The sequence below is a fragment of the Pseudophryne corroboree genome, chromosome 8 (assembly GCF_028390025.1).
Source record: "Pseudophryne corroboree isolate aPseCor3 chromosome 8, aPseCor3.hap2, whole genome shotgun sequence".
NCBI lineage: Eukaryota > Metazoa > Chordata > Amphibia > Anura > Myobatrachidae > Pseudophryne > Pseudophryne corroboree.
The window spans coordinates 136,123,094-136,140,837 of NC_086451.1; the positions used below are offsets into that span (position 1 = coordinate 136,123,094).

General features: G+C 46.3%; 1 protein-coding gene across 2 annotated transcripts in view; it reads left to right on the forward strand.

Moving 5' to 3' along the window:
- Nucleotides 1–17,744, forward strand: part of LOC134948751 (magnesium transporter NIPA2-like) — a 61,041-nt gene that overhangs the window by 11,697 nt on the left and 31,600 nt on the right. For both annotated transcript variants that reach the window (XM_063936949.1, XM_063936950.1), the window contains exons 3-5: nucleotides 7,033–7,089; nucleotides 12,887–12,977; nucleotides 16,488–16,648. In XM_063936949.1, coding sequence (XP_063793019.1) covers nucleotides 7,033–7,089; nucleotides 12,887–12,977; nucleotides 16,488–16,648 — 309 coding nt within the window. The remainder of the gene's footprint in view (nucleotides 1–7,032; nucleotides 7,090–12,886; nucleotides 12,978–16,487; nucleotides 16,649–17,744) is intronic.

Genomic DNA, 17,744 nt, shown 5'->3' on the forward strand with positions numbered 1-17,744 from the left:
TATGGACATAATACTTTGTATATGCCACTGGGTAATACTTTTAATCGGCTACTGGATTTCCTTTAAAAGGTCTAGGTCAGTGGTTCCCAAAATTTTTTGAATCACGGCGCCCTGGAGTATCAGATTTTTTTCATGACACCCCTAGGCCAAAAGTTTCTCATTAAAAAAAATTCAGAAAAAAAAAAATGAAATGAAGTAAATTTTGTTTATACTGTATGTCATCCTAATATTCAGTTACATGGTGAGGGACAGGATTAGCTTTTGTTTGTCTATATATTTTATGATTGGAAGCCAACAGCACTGGTTTTGCCTATTACATTGGTGCTGGACCACCAACTCAGGGCACCCCTGCAAGTAATCCAAGGCACAATTTGGGAACCACTGATCTAGGTACTGGACATTACATATTGATGTGACTGGCTTTGATAATTCCCACACATGCAATCTTCACCTAGGGCGTAACCAGTTACTTTTCCAAGTCTCTATAATGAACGCTCCATGGGTTTGAAGCAAACTTTTTCACTTTATTACCATTAGATACTGCAAGAACTCAGACATTTTAGGAGTAATGTCCCAGACATTGACGGGACTATGCTCACGTAAGCTAAGCTATAGTGTAGTGCTTTGGTCTGGACATTCAATAATTTTTTTTGCTGTTTTCGATACCCTGTCTTTCTCTAACGTCCTAGTGGATGCTGGGGACTCCGTAAGGACCATGGGGAATAGACGGGCTCCGCAGGAGACAGGGCACTTTAAGAAAGAATTTGGGTACTGGTGTGCTCTGGCTCCTCCCTCCTCCAGACCTCAGTTTGAATCTGTGCCTGGACGAGCTGGGTGCTACTTAGTGAGCTCTCCTGAGCTTACTATAAGAAAGTATTTTGTTAGGTTTTTTTTATTTTCAGAGAGATCTGCTGGCAACAGACTCTCTGCAGCGTGGGACTGAGGGGAGAGAAGCAGCCCTACTCACTGAAGATAGGTCCTGCTTCTTGGGCTACTGGACACCATTAGCTCCAGAGGGATCGTACACAGGATCTCACCCTTTGTCGTCCGATCCCGGAGCCGCGCCGCCGTCCCCCTTGCAGAGACGGAAGGCAGAAGCCAGTGACAGAAGCAAGAAGACTTCATAATCGGTGGCAGAAGACTCCAGTCTTCAAACTGAGGTAGCGCACAGCACTGCAGCTGTGCGCCATTGCTCCCACATTAAACCCACACACTCCGGTCACTGTAGGGTGCAGGGCGCAGGGGGGGGGCGCCCTGGGCAGCAATTAAGAACCTCTTGGCAAAAAGTAGCATATATACAGTTGGGCACTGTATATATGCATGAACCCCCGCCATTATTTTACACACAAACGCGGGATAGAAGCCCGCCGCTGAGGGGGCGGGGCTTCTTCCTCAGCACTCACCAGCGCCATTTTCTCTCCACAGCTCCGCTGAGAGGAAGCTCCCCAGGCTCTCCTATGCAGAAACACGGTAGAAGAGGGTACAAAGAGAGGGGGGGGCACATAAATTAGGTGCAAAAAGCTTTATATACAGCAGCTACTGGGTTAACACTAAGTTACTGTGTGATTCCTGGGACATATAGCGCTGGGGTGTGTGCTGGCATACTCTCTCTCTGTCTCTCCAAAGGGCCTTGTGGGGGAACTGTCTTCAAAAAGAGCATCCCCTGTATGTGTGTGGTGTGTCGGTACGCTTGTGTCGACATGTTTGACGAGGAAGGCTATGTGGAAGCAGAGCGGGAGCAAATGAATGAGGGGTCGCCGCCGACGGCGCCAACACCTGATTGGATGGATATGTGGAAGGTTTTAAATGATAATGTTAATTCCTTGCATAAAAGGTTGGATAAAGTTGAAACCTTAGGACAGTCAGGGTCTCAACCCATGCCTGATCCTATGTCGCAGAGGCCGTCAGGGTCTCAGAAGCGCCCACTATCCCAAATTGTTGACACAGACACCGACTCGGAGTCTGACTCCAGTGTCGGCTATGATGATGCAAAGTTACAGCCTAAATTGGCTAAAGCTATACGTTATATGATTATAGCATACTTGCCTACCTGACCCTCTCCATGAGGGAGAAAATGCTCTGTTCCTGGACTTTCCTGGTAATGTATGATTGCCATCCCCTGTGGTGAAATACCTTTCTTATCAATTACCTAGCTCCCCACAGGTGATGGCAATCATACATTACCAGGAAAGTCCAGGAACAGAGCATTTTCTCCCTCATGGAGAGGGTCAGGTAGGCAAGTATGGATTATAGCAATGAAGGAGGTGTTGCACATCACAGAGGAAACCCCAGTCCCTGACAAGAGGGTTCATATGTATGGGGAAAAAAGGCAGGAGGTGACCTTTCCCCCTTCACATGAGCTAAATGAGTTATGTGAAAAGGCTTGGGAATCTCCAGATAAAAAACTGCAGATTTCCAAACGGATGTTTATGGCGTATCCTTTCCCGCCAACGGACAGGTTACGCTGGGAATCCTCCCCTAGGGTAGACAAAGCTCTAACACGCTTATCCAAGAGGGTAGCCCTGTCGTCACAGGATACGGCCACCCTAAAAGATGCTGCGGATAGAAAGCAAGAGGGTACCCTGAAGTCCATTTACACACATTCAGGTACCTTACTAAGGCCGGCAATTGCGTCGGCCTGGGTGTGTAGTGCTGTAGCAGCATGGACGGATTCCTTATCTGTGGATCTGGATACCTTAGACAAGGATACTATATTAATGACCCTGGGGCATATAAAAGACGCTGTCCTATATATGAGAGATGCTCAAAGAGACATTAGCCTACTGGGCTCTAGAATAAATACAATGTCGATTTCTGCCAGAAGGGTCCTGTGGACTCTGCAATTGACAGGCGATGCCGACTCAAAAAGGCACATGGAGGTTTTACCTTACAAGGGTGAGGAATTGTTTGGGGAGGGTCTCTCGGACCTGGTCTCCACAGCTACTGCTGGAAAGTCAAAATTTTTGCCATATGTTCCCTCACAACCTAAGAAAGCACCGTATTACCAAATGCAGTCCTTTCGTTCACAAAAAGGCAAGAAAGTCCGAGGTGCGTCCTTTCTTGCCAGAGGCAAGGGTAGAGGAAAGAAGCTGCACAACACAGCTAGTTCCCAGGAACAGAAGTCCTCCCCGGCTTCTACTAAATCCACCGCATGACGCTGGGGCTCCACAGGCGGAGCTAGGCCCGGTGGGGGCGCGTCTCCGAAATTTCAGCCACAAGTGGGTTCACTCCCAGGTGGATCTCTGGGTAATAGAGATTGTGTCTCAGGGATACAAGCTGGAATTCGAAGAGATGCCCCCTCACCGATACCTCAAATCGGCCCTGCCAGCTTCCCCCTTAGAGAGGGAAATTGTTTTAGCTGCAATTCACAAATTGCATCTTCAGCAGGTGGTGGTCAAGGTTCCCCTCCTTCAACAAGGAAAGGGTTATTATTCGACCATGTTTGTGGTTCCGAAACCGGACGGTTCGGTCAGACCCATATTGAATTTAAAATCCCTGAACATATACCTGAAAAAGTTAAAGATGGAATCGCTCAGAGCGGTCATCGCAAGCCTGGAAGGGGGGGATTTTATGGTGTCTCTGGACATAAAGGATGCATACCTTCATGTCCCCATTTATCCACCTCATCAGGCATACCTCAGATTTGTGGTACAGGATTGTCATTACCAATTCCAGACGTTGCCGTTTGGTCTCTCCACGGCACCGAGAATTTTTACTAAGGTAATGGCGGAAATGATGGTGCTCCTGCGAAAGCAAGGGGTCACAATTAGCCCATACTTGGACGATCTCCTCATAAAGGCGAGGTCCAGAGAGCAGTTGCTGATCAGCGTAGCACGCTCTCTGGAAGTGTTACGACAACACGGCTGGATTCTAAATATTCCAAAGTCGCAGTTGATTCCTACGACGCGTCTGCCCTTCCTGGGCATGATTCTGGACACAGACCAGAAGAAGGGTTTTCTCCCGACGGAGAAGGCTCAGGAACTCATGGCACTGGTCAGAGACCTCTTAAAACCAAAACAGGTGTCGGTGCATCACTGCACGCGAGTCCTGGGAAAGATGGTGGCATCGTATGAGGCCATTCCCTTTGTCAGGTTCCATGCGAGGACCTTTCAATGGGATCTGTTGGACAAGTGGTCCGGATCACATCTACAGATGCATCGGATGATCACCCTATCCCCCAGGGCCAGGGTGTCTCTTCTGTGGTGGCTGCAGAGTGCTCACCTTCTTGAGGGCCGCAGATTCGGCATTCAGGACTGGGTCCTGGTGACCACAGATGCAAGCCTCCGAGGGTGGGGGGCAGTCACACAGGGAAGAAATTTCCAAGGTCTGTGGTCAAGTCAGGAGACTTGCCTTCACATCAATATCCAGGAACTAAGGGCCATATACAACGCCCTAAGTCAAGCGGAGACCCTGCTTCACGACCAATCGGTGCTGATTCAGTCAGACAACATCACCGCAGTGGCTCATGTAAACCGCCAAGGCGGCACAAGGAGCAGGGTGGTGATGGCGGAAGCCACCAGAATTCTTCGCTGGGCGGAAAATCACGTAAGAGCACTGTCAGCAGTGTTCATTCCGGGAGTGGACAACTGGGAAGCAGACTTCCTCAGCAGGCACGACCTCCACCCGGGAGAGTGGGGACTTCATCAAGAAGTCTTCGCGCAGATTGCAAGTCGGTGGGAACTGCCACAGGTGGACATGATGGCATCCCGCCTCAACAAAAAGCTACAGAGGTATTGCGCCAGGTCAAGAGACCCTCAGGCGATAGCTGTAGACGCACTAGTGACACCGTGGGTGTTCCAGTCGGTTTATATATTTCCTCCTCTTCCTCTCATACCCAAGGTGCTGAGAATCATAAGAAAAAGAGGAGTGAGAACAATACTCATTGTCCCGGATTGGCCAAGAAGGACTTGGTATCCAGATCTGCAAGAAATGCTCACAGAGGACCCATGGCCTCTGCCTCTAAGACAGGACCTGTTGCAACAGGGGCCCTGTCTGTTCCAAGACTTACCGCGGCTGCGTTTGACGGCATGGCGGTTGAACGCCGGATCCTAGCAGAAAACAGCATTCCGGATGAGGTTATTCCTACGCTGATAAAGGCTAGGAAGGACGTGACGGCTAAACATTATCACTGTATATGGCGAAAATATGTTGCTTGGTGTGAGGCCAGGAATGCCCCTACGGAGGAATTCCAGCTGGGCCGGTTCCTTCACTTCCTACAGTCGGGAGTGACTTTGGGCCAAAAATTGGGTTCCATTAAGGTCCAGATTTCGGCCCTATCCATTTTCTTTCAAAAAGAACTGGCTTCTCTTCCTGAAGTCCAGACGTTTGTAAAAGGAGTGCTGCATATTCAGCCTCCTTTTGTGCCTCCAGTGGCACCTTGGGATCTTAACGTGGTGTTGAGTTTCCTGAAGTCACACTGGTTTGAGCCACTCAAAACCGTGGAGTTAAAATTTCTCATGTGGAAGGTGGTCATGCTATTAGCCTTGGCTTCAGCTAGGTGTGTGTCAGAATTAGCGGCTTTGTCACATAAAAGCCCCTATCTGGTTTTTCATATGGACAGGGCAGAATTGCGGACCTGTCCACAATTTCTGCCAAAGGTGGTGTCATCCTTTCATATGAACCAACCTATTGTGGTGCCTGTGGCTACTCGTGACTTGGAGGATTCCGAGTTACTAGATGTGGTCAGGGCTTTGAAGGTTTATGTAGCCAGAACGGCTAGAGTCAGGAAAACTGAGTCGCTGTTTATCCTGTATGCACCCAACAAGCTGGGTGCTCCTGCTTCAAAGCAAACTATTGCTCGCTGGATCTGTAACACGATTCAGCAGGCTCATTCTGCGGCTGGATTGCCGCTTCCAAAATCAGTAAAAGCCCACTCCACAAGGAAGGTGGGCTCTTCTTGGGCGGCTGCCCGAGGGGTCTCGGCATTACAGCTTTGCCGAGCGGCTACTTGGTCAGGTTCGAACACTTTTGCAAAGTTTTACAAGTTTGATACCCTGGCTGAGGAGGACCTTGTGTTTGCTCATTCGGTGCTGCAGAGTCATCCGCACTCTCCCGCCCGTTTGGGAGCTTTGGTATAATCCCCATGGTCCTTACGGAGTCCCCAGCATCCACTAGGATGTTAGAGAAAATAAGATTTTACTTACCGGTAAATCTATTTCTCGTAGTCCGTAGTGGATGCTGGGCGCCCGTCCCAAGTGCGGACTTCTTCTGCAATACTTGTATATAGTTATTGCTTAAATAAGGGTTATGTTGGTTGCATCAGGGTTGATCTGATGCTCCGTTGTTGTTCATACTGTTAACTGGGTAAGTTTATCACAAGATATACGGTGTGATTGGTGTGACTGGTATGAGTCTTGCCCTGGATTCCAAAATCCTTTCCTTGTACTGTCAGCTCTTTCGGCTACAGTTTCTCTAACTGAGGTCTGGAGGAGGGACATAGAGGGAGGAGCCAGAGCACACCAGTATCCAAATTCTTTCTTAAAGTGCCCTGTCTCCTGCGGAGCCCGTCTATTCCCCATGGTCCTTACGGAGTCCCCAGCATCCACTACGGACTACGAGAAATAGATTTACCGGTAAGTAAAATCTTATTTTCTTTCCCACTGTCCAGCCTTAGCGCACTCATGCTGTTATGTAGTGTGTAATCATGATAATCTCTGCCAATAGCTTTTTAAGAAGTTTATGTACTGTATTCATGTTTTAACACCCTGAAGAGGTGTATGCACACATGTATTTGAGCTTTCTGAATCTTAAAAAGTGAGGAGGCTCAAGTGTTGTTTTCAAGTAAACCTAAAGAAACGTAAAAATAATGATTCATTTTTCAAAAAAGTGTTGTTTTATTATAAAATGTTCTAGAACAGTTGCCATTTTAGCTGAATATTTTTCCATCCATAATGGCTTTCTTTTACCACTTTCTACATTCAGAGCTAAAAAAGTATAGAAAATGTTTTTTGATCCATCGGTTCAGAATAACCGTATGATATACAAGTGTTTTTATCATGAAAGGCCCTGAATTTGTATCCCTATGTCTTGCAGGTCAAGGAGGTCATGCATACCTGAAAGAGTGGCTTTGGTGGGCTGGTTTGTTATCCAGTAAGTATACCTTCGTCAGTACATAAGTTTATAATTTCTTCTTTAATCTTCTACTGTCACACCAGTGATTGATCTTAACATTTATATCCAAAAAACATGACCTAAAAAATTAAACACCTGGTTGTATTACTGGGCCAACCTCAAGTTTGTTTCTGAAACACTTGAAGAATAAGCTTACCAGACTCTTTGAGCTCTATACATTTCTCTAGCATCCATAAGGGATGTTGGGGGACTCTAGTACGATGGGGTATATACGGGGTCCAAAGGAGCCAGAGCACTTTAAATTTCTTCAACTGGGTGTGCTGGCTCCTCCCCTCTATGCCCCCTCCCCTCTATGCCCCTCCCACAGGCAGTTTAGAAAAAAGTGCCCACAGGAGAGGGTGCACATCTCTGCAGCTCCAGAGAGTTTTCTTCAATTTATTTTTCCTGATTGTTATTTTTGGTATGCTGTCTGGGCAACAGCATACCTGCACCATGGGAGTTAAGGGGGGACGGTCACCAGCCTCACGAGGTGCAGAGCCACTTTCCCCGCTGCATGACCACCGTCCTGAGGGGTTGTTTTTCAGCGGGGCACTGCGCCTTGGCTGTCACAGCCGCAGCATGCCGCACACCCCTAACGCTGCCTGAAGGTGACATCGGTGGTGAGCACAAACCTGGGTGCCCCGGTAGAGGGTTCCCCCAGTTCAAAGTGCGGCTGACCACGGGTGCGCGTACGGGACCCTCCCTGGGGGTCCCGCTAGGATCCGCCATGTGGAACTGGCACAAAAATGCTTGACTACCACTTAGTGTGATGTTTTGAGCTAAAAGGAGACTTTGCCAGTATAATATATTCGTGTAACTCTGGCACCATTAGAGGGGGCGGAGCTACATCAGAGCGGGACCTGAGGCGTTTTGGCGCCTTCCTCTGCTGACTGCAGCCACAGACAGCACACACAGCGCTTCCTGATTCCTCAGCCGTGCTGGATATCTGGTACAGGGTGTAGCAAAGGGGGAGAGCCGCTTGTGTACACTATATATGAATCCTATTTAGGACAGAAATTGCTAGTGTTTGCTATATTATAGTGAGCTGACAGCCTCACTGGGGCTGTGCAGCTCAGGGTGTGCTGGTGTCCTCTCTCTCTCTCTGTCTCTCTGTCTCTCTGTCTCTCTGTCTCTCTGTCTCTCTGTCTCTCTCTCCTCTCACATACAGTAGGGCAGTCTTGCAATATCACTGTCTGTGTGTATGTGTGTGTTTTGTGCTTACTGTGAAACATGGGTAAACACAAACTGTGCAGTGTATGTCACACCAGATTCTCTCCATTATCTAATGACTCTGTTTCATGTGAACAATGTAGTCAATCTTCACAAATCAGTGAAAGGGCTGGGGGAGAGGGTGCAGAGCCCCACTGGTTAGGGTCTCTTAAAACTATGATGTCATATATGTCTCAGCTACTACAACAAACTGTTGCAGATTTAGCTGCTAGGGCAGATGCACAGCCCCCCCCTCTCTCATGCAGGTCCACAGAAACGTGGGTTACCTGCTCTACACTCTGATACAGATGAGGATATACAGAAGGATGGGGATGACCTGGATCCCATTAGTGGGGATCCTGATTCTGCTCAGGGACGTGTTAAAGCTCCCTCTAGAGGACGCTGCGTCACAGCAGTCGTTTTTCTTTGCACAAAACAAGCCCAATGTCACTTTCCCTGAAACTACAAAGTTAGATGACCTATTCAAACAGGCCTGGAAAAATCCAGACAAAAAATTCCAAGTGTCCAAAAAAGTTTTTGCGCACTTTCCCATTTGCTCCTGAAGGTCGAAAATTTGGGGAGGAACCCCCTGGGATGTATCATTCTCTCGCCTGTCTAAAAAGGCGGTACTGCCTGCCCCGGGCTCATTTACCATGAAGGATCCTGGGGATAGGAAGATAGAGACTATCCTAAAGTCTATATTCACAGCAGCCGGTATATTACAAAGGCCGGTCATTGCGGGTTGCTGGATGACCCATGCCAGTCATTCCTGGGCCACTCAAATTCAGGGTGGCCTCTCCGGGGACATGCCCTTAGTTACTATGGTAACCTTCCTAAAACACATTCAGGACACGTGTCCTCTGTGATTCACTCAAGGAGATGGGGAACATTAATGCTCAGACTTCTGCCATGGGAGTGTCGGCGCGCAGGGCCTTGTGGTCGCGTCAGTGGGTTGCGGACGCAGAATACAAACGTAGTGTGGAATCCCTCCCCTTTTCTGGGGAATGGCTCTTTGGGCTTGAATTGGATACTTGGATTTCCAAAGTTACGCCTGGGAAATCCATGTTTCAGCCCTCTGGGGCCCCGCCGGCGAGACGCTCCTATCTGGGACCGTCTGTCCAGTCCTTTTGGTCTCACAGATTTCGATCTAAGGCCAGAGGTGCCTCCAATGCATCTAGAGGCACCAGAGGTAAGTCCAGAAAACCTGCAAGCACCAGCTCTCTGGAACAGTCCACCGGTTCTGCTTCCACTAAGGCCTCAGCATGATGGTGTCCACCCACCCCGAGGGGATCTCGAGGTGGGAGCTCGACTGCGTCACTTCAGCTGTGTCTTTGAGACTTCCTGCCAGGATGCCTGGGACAGAGATCTCGTTTCTCAGGGCTATAAGCTGGAGTTTGTCAGTACTCCTCCCCAACGATTTTTAAAATCAAGCTTACCAGCTTTGGAGGATATGCAAGTTACGTTACAACAGGCCATCCGAAAGTCGGTCCAGTCCCACGTTATTGTTCCAGTACCAATACCACAATGCGGAAAAGGGTTTTACTCAAACCTGTTTGTGGTGCCGAAACCGGACGGTTCGGTCAGACCCATTTTGAATCTAAAATCCTTGAATCCTTATTTGAAGGTGTTCAAGTTCAAGATCCCTGCGAGCAGGGATTGCGGGCCTGGAAGAATGGGAATTTATGGTCTCCTTGGATATCAAGGATGGCTACTGCCATATTCCGATTTGGCCGCCTCATCAGGCGTACCTGCGGCTTGCCCTGCTGGAAAATCGCCTCCAATTCCAGGCATTGCCCTTCGGCTTGTCCACAGCCCCGAGGGTATTTACAAAGGTGATAGGAGAGATGATGTTCCAACTCTGGGTCCAGGGGGTCAATGTTGTCCCTTATCTGGACGATCTTCTGATAAAAGCAAAATCCACGGAGCTTTTGTTGCTCCATATCGACAGCACTATCCATCTTCTGTCAGGCCATGGGTGGATCCTCAACTTACAGAAGTCCCACCTGGAGCCAACTCAGAGGCTCCTGTTCCTGGGGATGTTGCTGGATACTGTGGCCCAGAAGGTGTTTCTACCAGAGGACAAGGCGAAAACACTTCAGGCGATGGTCCGCATGGTGCTCCGACCTACTCTAGTGTCCGTCCATCTTTACATAAGATTGTTGGGGAAAATGGTAGCCTCTTACGAGGCGATCCAGTATGGAAGGTTCCATGCGAGAACATTTTAACTGGATCTCCTGAACAAGTGGTCCAGCTCACATCTTCAGATGCACCGGATAATACGGCTGTCACTTCAGGCCAGGATTTCCCTCCTGTGGTGGCTATAGTTTTCCAATCTCCTGGAAGGCCGGAGTTCTGGGATGCAGGATTGGACCGTCCTCACGACGGATGCGAGTTTACGGGGATGGGGAGCTGTCACCCAAGGGGCGCAGTTCCAGGGCGAGTGGTCAGCCCACAAAGCCCTCCTTCTGATCAACATTCTGGAAATTCGGGCAATCTACAATGCTCTGCTTCAGGCCTCTCCTCTACTCACGGATCACGCAATCCAGGTACAGTCGGACAACGCCACGGCTGTGGCATATATCAATCGACAAGGAGGGACAAAAAGCAGAGCCTACATGAGAGAGGTGTCAAAAATACTGCTCTGGGCGGAAAGGAATGCAAGAGCAATGTCGGCAATCTTCATTCCGGACAATTGGGAAGCGGACCTCCTGAGTCGTCACGATCTCCACCCGGGGGAGTGGGGGCTCCACCATCTAGTGTTTTCAGCAGATCATCGACCGGTGGGGTTGGCCACAAATTGACATGATGGCTTCTCGTCTCAACAAAAGACTTCCCTGGTATTGCTCACGGACCAGGGACCCTCAGACGAGGGCAGTGGATGCACTGGCGTCGCCTTGGCCTTAACGGCTGGTCTACCTGTTTCCTCCGATTCCATTGCTCCCAAGGGTGCTCAAGCGAATAGGGAATCAAAGAGTCCTGGCAATTTTGATTGCCCCGGTTTGGCCTTCAACAAGGACAGTTCGTCTACCCAGACTTACGGTGACCCCTAAGTATTTTATACTTGCCAGATTATCCAGGCCAGGCCATCTCCACTTTTTATGGCTCCTATCCTACCAGCTATTAATTATTCTTTTCTACTTATAACCTCTGCAAATTGCTGAGCTGCTTCTTTACTTTTAGCAAAGCACCATCACTTGCACTGATGAAAGAAAGAAGCCTGCATCTGGAAATAGGAAGATCAACACCTCTATTTAAAAACTTTTTTTCAGGGATCCGGTCTTTAGGTCGACAGTGTCTAGGTCGACCACTATTGGTCGACAGTAAGTAGGTCGACATGGTTTCTAGGTCGACAGGGACTCTAGGTCGACATGACAAAAGGTCGACATGAGTTTTTTTTTTATCCTTTTTTTAACTTTTTCATACTTTACGATCCACGTGTACTACAAGCGCTGAGCGCAGCGAGGCACCTTGTCCGAAGCTTGAGCTACATGGTGGACTAATTGGGGTTGCCCGTCACTCTACGATGAAAACAACACCCAGAAAAATGTAAAAAACTCATGTCGACCCTTTTCATGTCGACAGAGTTCCCATCGACCTAGAAACCATTTCGACATACTTACTGTCGGCCAATAGTGGTCGACTTAGACACTGTCGACCTAAGTCTATTCTATCTAACATACCACACCCTTTTTTTACAGAGGTGCATGGTACAATAATGGACGCCCTGGAAAAACACCTCTTTAATCGCTGATGGGCTGCACAAAATACCTGTGGTCTTGACAACCTTCATGTCTTACTGGTATTGTTTTTATCTGTGTTCTGAAATCCCACGTAGCAATGGCATAATGGTTCCAATTTTTCTATAACTAGATGGCTATTATGACCAATTTGTGGAGCCTATTGCTTTAGATGCCTCCCTTTTAATCCACAAGCAGATTTTGTGACATTTATCTCCACTTTCTAGATAGAGACAACATGTGCTTTAGTGTACCTGAGTGACAGAAGGGTTCATATATCTAGCAGCAAAAAGAGTGGGGAAGTGTACTAGTGGAAAAGTTGCACATAACAACCAATCGGCTTCAAGGTAGCATTTATCAAGTACATTCTATAAAATGATAGTTAGAAGCTGATTGTTTGCTATTGGCAACTTCTCCACTCTTTTTTCAGCTTGATACATTGACCCCAATGTCGCAGCCTGAATTTCTCTAATAATCATTTTACATATAGTCACTATTTAATAAATGTGCTAAAACATCTTACTTTGGCATAAAAACTTTGTTGTTAGAAATTTAATTCATTCTGTTATGGATGTTTAGTAAATCACTTGGGTTTGCGATCAGGTGAAGACATGTAAATGAATGATGTTCCATATCTTGAAATCACCTTTCCCTCAGTCTTATGATAAAACCTATTTAGCAAGAGTATTTCTGTATTCCTTTTTCTGTTTTTTGGAACTATTAGCCATGGGTGCGATGCCCCTGAAGCTGGAAGAAAAGGCAGTTCCCAGCAAGAAACAAAATCTGCTCTGCCCTGCTCTTTTTAATTAGCTATGTCTTCTGTTTTATAGTGGGACTTGGGGAAGCTGCCAACTTTACTGCTTACATCTTTGCCCCAGCAACATTGGTGACTCCGCTTGGAGGACTGAGTGTGTTGGTAAGGTAAGCAAGTTTGAGTATGTTGGGGAAGTGGACGATGACTTCAGTTTACCGTATGCATGAAACCTCCCTAGTTATGATAAATTAAATTGTTTTAAGGTTTATTGACTGAGGGGCTAATTCAGAGGTTATTTTTTTTCCCCCCTGCAAATGTTTTGACCGATGTTTGCAGATCTGTGCATGTTGCAGGTGTTGCCCTGGGCATGGGCAGATCTGGGGCTGCAGTGTTGTTCTCAGTGCCCCAAAATCCGCAGCATGCTTGACACAAGACGCAGCAGAGGTGCAATGAGTACCCATCTCTGAATCAGCACCTAGGAGAAGAAACATAGGGGGTAATTCAGACTTGCTCGCTTGGTAGCATTTTTTGCAGCGCTGCGATCAGGTCAGAGCTGTGCATGCGTATGCACCACAATGTGCAGGTGCGTTGCATGGTTACAAAGCGGATTGTTGCTGTGCGATGGGTTTTATGAAGAATCCATTCGCACAGCCGATCGCAAGGAGATTGACAGGAAGAAGGTGTTTGTGGGTAGCACCTGACCGTTTTCTGGGAGAAGTTGGAAAAACACAGGCGTGTCCAAGCGTTTGAAGGGCGGGTGTCTGACATCAATTCCGGCCCCGGACAGGCTAAAGTGATCGCAGCGGCTGAGTGAGTTCTGGGCAATTCAGAAACTGCACAAAGGTTTTTTTGTACCGCTCGGCTGCACACGAACGCACACTTGCACAGCTAAAATACGCTCCCCGGCGGGCGGCGACTATGCGAACGCTGGACTGCAAAAAAACACTAGTGAGCGATCAGGTCTGAATTAGGCCCATAGATAGGTAACAAAGGCAAATGCAAGACTAAGATATCTGTCGTTACTGATCCCAATTCAATATACATAATATATAATTCAGTATTAAAATAAGAATTCCAAAAAGCTGCATCTTAAAAAGTCCCAGAGTTCTGAAATGCTGCTTCCTTGGAACTTGGCCAATTTGCAGGAAAAAAAATCTTAAATGGAGCAGGTGCATTTAATGCACAAATAGGAGGGTGGAATGAATGTACCAAAAACATCTTTGTGCTGCTGTCAAGTTGATAGATATTTGGGGGTTGGGGGCTGCGCTAATACCACTTTGTTTATAAAGTAGCAGCTGGGAGAAAAGGGGGTTTTCCACTCCCCCTATCTGTAAATGATATAAAAGAAAAAGGAGATCCCCCGCGCTTACTCTATACAAAGTTCAGGCACACATAACTTTGTTAAAAGAATTTTTTATTCTATTGTGAATGGTTCATAGGGTTTTCCAAAATAAAAGTTTTTTTAAAACTTTAAGTTCATATAAAAAAAAAAAAAAAAAATTTTTTGAAACTATAAATTCATATATATAAAAAAATTCATATATTTAAAAAATTCCTTCTATATAAGAAAAACTTCATATATGTATATATAGAGGAAACCTAATACCGGTATACAAAACAGACATATAAGACAATACAAGATAGTAAGAAAATGGAATAAAAGGATTTAAATGGAATATATGATTCTCTAGACAGATACGCTTCAGCGTTTTACTCTGTCTATATTCTTATTGTGCTTATGTCCCAAAGTGCACCGTTTGTATGTCTCTATTGTACTTGTATATCAATCCGTGTGTATACACAAGTCTTTATAAAAGGTGCTCAGCTCGTCCTTATGCGGAAGGGGATGTCCCTCTAGTGAAGGGAAAATAGACTGATGTGTAAAGGTTCTCCGTGGGTTAGGGGGTATATTGTAAAAAATCTTCTTTCCCCACTAACCTTGTAGGTGTCTTCCCGTGCTGGAGACTTGTGTCTCAAATCGTCCAGAGGATGTTGGTGTCTGCCGGCAGACAGATCAGCTGTTCACAACGGCGGTCCGGCTTGCAGGCTTTTCCAATCCGTTGCTCCACAATCGACGCGTTTCGCCTGCGTAATCAGGCTTCGTCAGGATGATCGATCCCTCCATCCTTCTGGTTTTTAACACAGGTTTTGCCCATACTTGTGAGGCCAAAGTGGAACGTCACTTCCGCCCTTACTGTATAAAGCACTATATGCATCGTTTTCGTATTAGGCATATTGTATTCACACTGGATTTTTTTATATTACCTTAATGATAAGCAGTATATGTCCTTGGTCCAGGGTTAGTGTTTGATATTATAATCTTATTCATTATAGGACAGCACCCATAGAAGGAAAGTAAAAGTGGCATAGGTATAACAAACATATAATAAAGACAACATGAAACATATATGCAGCTAAACTATTTAGCATTTATAGAGAAGAGGATATTTTTATCTCGATATATCCTTATCAACTATGTTACAAAGTAACATCAAGTTGATGCCTCTTGGGGATTTTAGTGAACATGAATCACTTCTACATTTGTACTTGGGTCCTCACATAGTAGTGTTTCTCCAACTATTACAGAGACTGCTGAATGGCTTGTGTTCAATTTGCCGATGGTCTGGATGCCCCCCCCCCCGGCCCCATAACCCACCCACCCTACAGTCTAGACCTAACACTGACCTCGTCGGTGGTGCCAAACCCTAGCCTCCCCTCCCCGCAGCCTAAACCTAATGGGTGACTTATAGGCCCTACTCACTGGGCGATATTACTGAAAGATATGAACAATCTCGTTCATTAATTAACGAGATACCATTCATATCTTTCAGTGTGGAGGCAGCAACGATGAACGATGCGCGGCCCCGCGCTCGTTCATCGCTGGTGCCCCATTGTTTTGTGCATGCAGGCCAATATGGGTGATCTTGTCCATATTTGCCTGCACTGCTACGGAGCCGGGTGACGGGGGAAGTGAGGAAACTTCACTACCCCCATCACTGCCCCCCCCCCCCCCCCGCGCGCGCGCCGCCGGGACGCCCATTGGCCCTATTTGCCGTCGGGCAGCTCGGCGGCGGATCGCATAGTGTGTAGGGCCCTTAACACTGTTATGTACGAGGAAATAATATGGCTGGTCCCGCTTATTTTAATAAATAGCTTGGGTTATATGAAACAAAGTGTGCTTTATATCGCAATCCTCCAGATACACACAGTTTGAAGGGCACAGCATCACTTTACTTTGTTCTGTTGTTAAAGTTTAAATATTGAAATCTGCTCATGTTGGCATGGCACACTCCTTTTACCGTTGCCTGCTCATTGACATACTGGAGTTGTACGAGTTGAAATATTTTGCGCTGCTATTGACATCTTAAAGGTTTCATAGTAGCTTCATATCTTTACGTTGTGCTATTCTTATGCTCTGATTGGTTGCGAAATGTTTTAACCTCACTCATTACTACATCTATTTGTATATCCACATTAATGAAGTGTTCTGTGTGCCAGCCATCAACTAATGTAGAAAAATATGCAGCATTACAGTATATGGTTGCCAGTGCATAAAGCAGGACGCCTTTTTCAGCAACTAACTCTACTCAAATTGGTACCTACCTAGTTTTTAAATAAAATCTATAGTTAGCACTATAAATTAATTGAAGTTAAATCTGTGTATTTTTTTTATTTAGTGCTGTGCTATCCTCTTATTTCCTAAATGAGAGGCTAACCTTCCCTGGCAAGGCAGGCTGTGTGTTAAGTTTTTTTGGTTCCACTGTGATGGTTCTTCACGCCCCACAAGAGGAGGATATATCTACACTAGGAGATATGGAACAAATACTCAAAAAGCCAGGTAGGATTTTCTTACTTCTATATTATGAGACTTGGAAATCTTTTACTAATCACAGAAATTGTGGACATAAAAGTTCCTATTTAATCATTAAGCACATAACAGGAAGCACTCCCAAATTTCTGTTCTCTTAAAAGACTATAGGGGGACATTTACTAAGCAGTGATAAGAGCGGAGAAGTTGCCCCATCAACCTATCAGCAGCTCTGTATAATTTTATAGTATGCAAATTATAGATGTTACTTCACTGCTGATTGGTTGCCATGGGCAACTTCTCCACTGGCTCACTTCTCCGTTCTTATCACTGCTTAGTAAATGTCCCCCTTTAATTTGTACAAATCCTCAAAAGAATGAATAAGCATAAGTATACTCTCTTACATAACATACTGCACCTGTTACAATTACAGTAACCTGAGCCCAATATGTAAACAAGTTAATTGCATGCAGATCACCTTTTTAAAAATAAGTGGGAATGTTAGGAGCCTAACACTATGTACCAGGTGGAAGTAGAGATGGGCATGGGTTGGTTAATCATCAATGGTTTGTACCCACTGATGGAAATCCCTGCTGGGAGGCATGACCGGTCACGGCCAATAATTCTGGAAGGGATCATTTTGGAGGGTCTTAATAAATCGTGATGGGACATCTAGTTTATTTTGGAGATTAGTTCATTGTGATCCAGTTCATACAGAAGATGAGTTCATTATTTCACCAGCACTGGAATACTGCTGAGAAGTGACTGGAAACGTATCTAGTTTATTACACGCACAGTGGGCCCTGTAAAATGATCAGATATACGTTGTTTTTTATATATGACAATCATTAGTGTTTTAAAAATAAGATTTTAAACCTACCGGTAAATCTATTTCTCCTAGTCCGTAGAGGATGCTGGGGCTCCGTAAGGACCATGGGGTATAGACGGGCTCCGCAGGAGATAGGGCACCTAAAAGAACTTTGACTATGGGTGTGCACTGGCTCCTCCCTCTATGCCCCTCCCCCAGACCTCAGTTAGAGAACTGTGCCCAGAGGAGATGGACACTACAAGGCAGGATTTAGAAATCCAAGGGCAAGATTCATACCAGCCCACACCAATCATACCA